The sequence below is a fragment of the Mus pahari genome, chromosome 23 (assembly GCF_900095145.1).
Source record: "Mus pahari chromosome 23, PAHARI_EIJ_v1.1, whole genome shotgun sequence".
Taxonomy (NCBI): Eukaryota; Metazoa; Chordata; class Mammalia; order Rodentia; family Muridae; genus Mus; species Mus pahari.
The window spans coordinates 27,342,218-27,345,356 of NC_034612.1; the positions used below are offsets into that span (position 1 = coordinate 27,342,218).

General features: G+C 49.2%; 1 protein-coding gene across 1 annotated transcript in view; it reads right to left on the reverse strand.

The window, feature by feature from the left end:
- LOC110313168 (mucin-17) overlaps nucleotides 1-1,921 on the reverse strand; it is a 30,815-nt gene extending 28,894 nt beyond the window's left edge. The window contains exon 1 of the mRNA XM_029533876.1: nucleotides 1,753-1,921. Coding sequence (XP_029389736.1) covers nucleotides 1,753-1,921 — 169 coding nt within the window. The remainder of the gene's footprint in view (nucleotides 1-1,752) is intronic.
- Nucleotides 1,922-3,139: the final 1,218 nt, after the last annotated feature.

Below are 3,139 nucleotides of genomic sequence, written 5' to 3' on the forward strand. Positions count from 1 at the left end.
GAAGAAGAAGAAGAAGAAGAAGAAGAAGAAGAAGAAGAAGAAGAAGAAGAAGAAGAAGAAGAAGAAGAAGAAGAAGAAGAAGAAGAAGAAGAAGAAAGATTGGTTTAAGGTTGAGGCCAGCCTGGGCTACACAGTGACTGCCAGTTCAACCTGCACTACTGAGACGCCGGTCTAAAAACATAAGAAGCCCCTCATACCTGGCCAGTGATGCTCCTGAGGGGAGAGATTTTGAGCCAGGGTAAGTCATCTGCCGTGGCCACCGGCAGGAGAGGCCAGCGGTCTTTCTCTTCTTCATAGCCCTCATCCAAGCACAGGAACCCCCACGCCTCAGCAGCTCAGAAATCTGTCTTATTTCTAACCCCCTCCCCTCTTTCTCTCTGCAAGTCCCCGTGGCCTTACGGAAAAACCTTACAGCTCAAGAGCTTTCCCACGGGACACCCTTGGTCCTCTCTCTCGTCGCTGACACCATCACCTCCAATGTAGACTTCTGGCCATCCGTTCCCTACCCTGCAGCCAGATAGAGCTAATCAGATCCCGTCCCTTGCAAATCAAATGCTGTCCCTTGCAGGCCGGCTGCTGATAAGGACAGTTTCTCTGGTGGGCATGAGCCATTTCTCTAACTTGCACTGTGGCTACGGTGTGCATTTTCAAATTTGTAGAATTCATCCCTCCCCACCGTAACTCTTTCCCTACTCCACTCTGAACACTCCTCCTTAAACTTCAGTTGGCGTCCACCCCCTATGCTCTGCCATTTTGCACTCTAGGAAGAGTAGAATACTGTGTTCCAAGCAGCTAACACAATTCATTTATTTTTCTTTCTTTTGTTCTGCTTTGCTGAAGCAGGGTTTCTTCACAGAGCCCGGGCTGGCCTTCAACTTCGGATCTTCCTGTCGTCATAAGCTTCCAAGTCTGCTATTACAAGTCTGTGACCCTCAGCTAGGGTTGGCTTTTAATAAATTGTTGCTGAATGAAAAATGGAATGACTGTCAAAGTGAATGAACGAATGAACTAATGGTGAATGAATAAAGATGATGAATAATGGGGAAAGAATGAGCACAAATAGTGAACAGACACGAACAGATGAACGAACAAGATTATGAACGAATGTGTGCGGAACGAATAAATGTCATGAGTAGATGGACAGTGATGATAGAACTTCAATGAACGGAGTAATGAACAAGTGAATGAGCAAATGAGATATGAATGGACTGTTGAACGAATGACAGGTGGATGGATGGATCAATGATGCGTTTATGGGTATATGTGACAAGTTTTGTGAATGAGTGAACAAATTACAAATGAGTAACCACGATGAACAAGCAATACGTGACTCCGGGCTGGAGTTCCCCTACCACACAGATGTTGATAACCTCGGGGTATGAGGAAGCAACAGGGAGAGAAAGAGGGACGCCCCCCGCCCCACCCCAACACTCACAGCAGTTCCCTAAGGATCACTTCTTTGTACTGGGGAAGATCATCGCCCTTGTAAACTTTATTCATCTGGAAAAAAAAAAAACCTAACAACAACAGAGACGACACAGGGCTGGAGTAGGTCCTATCTCTAGACAGCTCCAGGCTGATGTTGGTGGAGTCCATAAGAAAGAGAAAGGAAAGGGGCAGGGCGCTCCCTCTGATGGGAGCTGGATGGAGCGGGGCTCAAGGCTGAGCGCCCTGAGAGGACTCTATCTCAGAATTCTGGGAGGTGACGGGCTCATAAGATGAGAAACTGGGATAGGTAACCGTGGACCTCACCTGACTGAGGACCTGCTCCCACCTGGCTCACGAAGAGGTCTGTGGAGTTCTCGTAGGCCTGGGAGGATGCGTTCTTCATGTCAGCTGTGATGGTCCGTTCAATCACTTTTACTAACACGGTCACTGTAGCGTTGATAACATCGGGGATTTCTGTGAGGCCAGGCAACATGGCGCATGAGATGCCAACCCTTAGGACCCTGGGGAACGCCTTTGGGGTGGGTAAAACTTTCTGCCTGTTGGTATCGTGGAGGGGAAAAGAGGATAGAAACTGAAGAGTCAGTTGAGGGTGGCTAAGACTCCTCTCCTCCCGCTGTGTTTGTGTGTGTGTGTGTGTGTGTGTGTGTGTGTGTGTGTATGCTCATCTTCATCCATCCCCTTTCTTTAGTGTTTGAGACAGAGTCTCTCCCTGGATTTGGAGCTCAGCAATTGGGCTAGAAAGGCTGGTCAGATGCCTCAGTCAAGGCTGAGGGGTGGCTGATCTCTACAGCAGATTTTGTTGAAATTGGGCTGGTTTGGGGGGGGGGTCACGGTTTGCGGAGGGAAGACTGCTGTTTGGACTGTCACACTGGGTTGAGTTCCCCGTGTTGAAATCGGGTTGCTTAGGGGTGTTGCGGATCCTTCAGGTGGGTCTGTGGTGTGAGTGATCCCAGGATGTACATCGGCTTCTGTGAAAAATAAGATTGTGGGGGAGGTTGTAGACTCCTGGGAGAAGACTCTGTGGGATGTCTCTGTTGTTAGGGTTTCTTTGGTGGAAATGAGGTAACCTGAAGAGGTTGGAGAAGCCTCACTCACAGCTGAAGTGTAGAGAGTGTCAGGGGGGACAACTGTTTCTTTGGAAGTTGAGCTCCTTGTCAATGATCCCTGAGTGCATTCCTGAGTGAAGACTGTTGGGGAAGTCTCAGGGGCTCGAGTTCCTTGTGTTGAAACTGGGGTACTTGGGAATGTCGTAGATGCCTCCGTTTGTGTTAGAGTGAGTGAGGCGTCCGTAGGCACAGTTGTTTCCGTGTAAATTGTGAGACTTGGGTAGGTTGTAGAGTCCTGAGTGAAGACTGTTGATTGAGAATCCTCAGTTGGTGGAGTCACAAGTGGCTGGCTGCTTGTCCAGGTTTCAGGTTTCTCAGTCGTGGCTGTGGTGAGGGAGGTGTCAGGAGGGACGGTGGTTTCTGTGGAAATAGAACTCCTTGTCAGTGATGTGCATTCCTGAGTGAAGACTGTTGGGGAAGTCTCAGGGGCTTGAGTTCCCTGTGTTGAAACTGGGGTACTTGGGCAGGTTGAAGATGCCTCAGTGAGAGCTGTGGAGGGTGGGGTGTCAGAGGTACAGCTGTTTCTGTGGAAATGATGCTGGATGGGTAGGTAGTAGATTCCTGAGTGAAGATGGTTTGGGGCG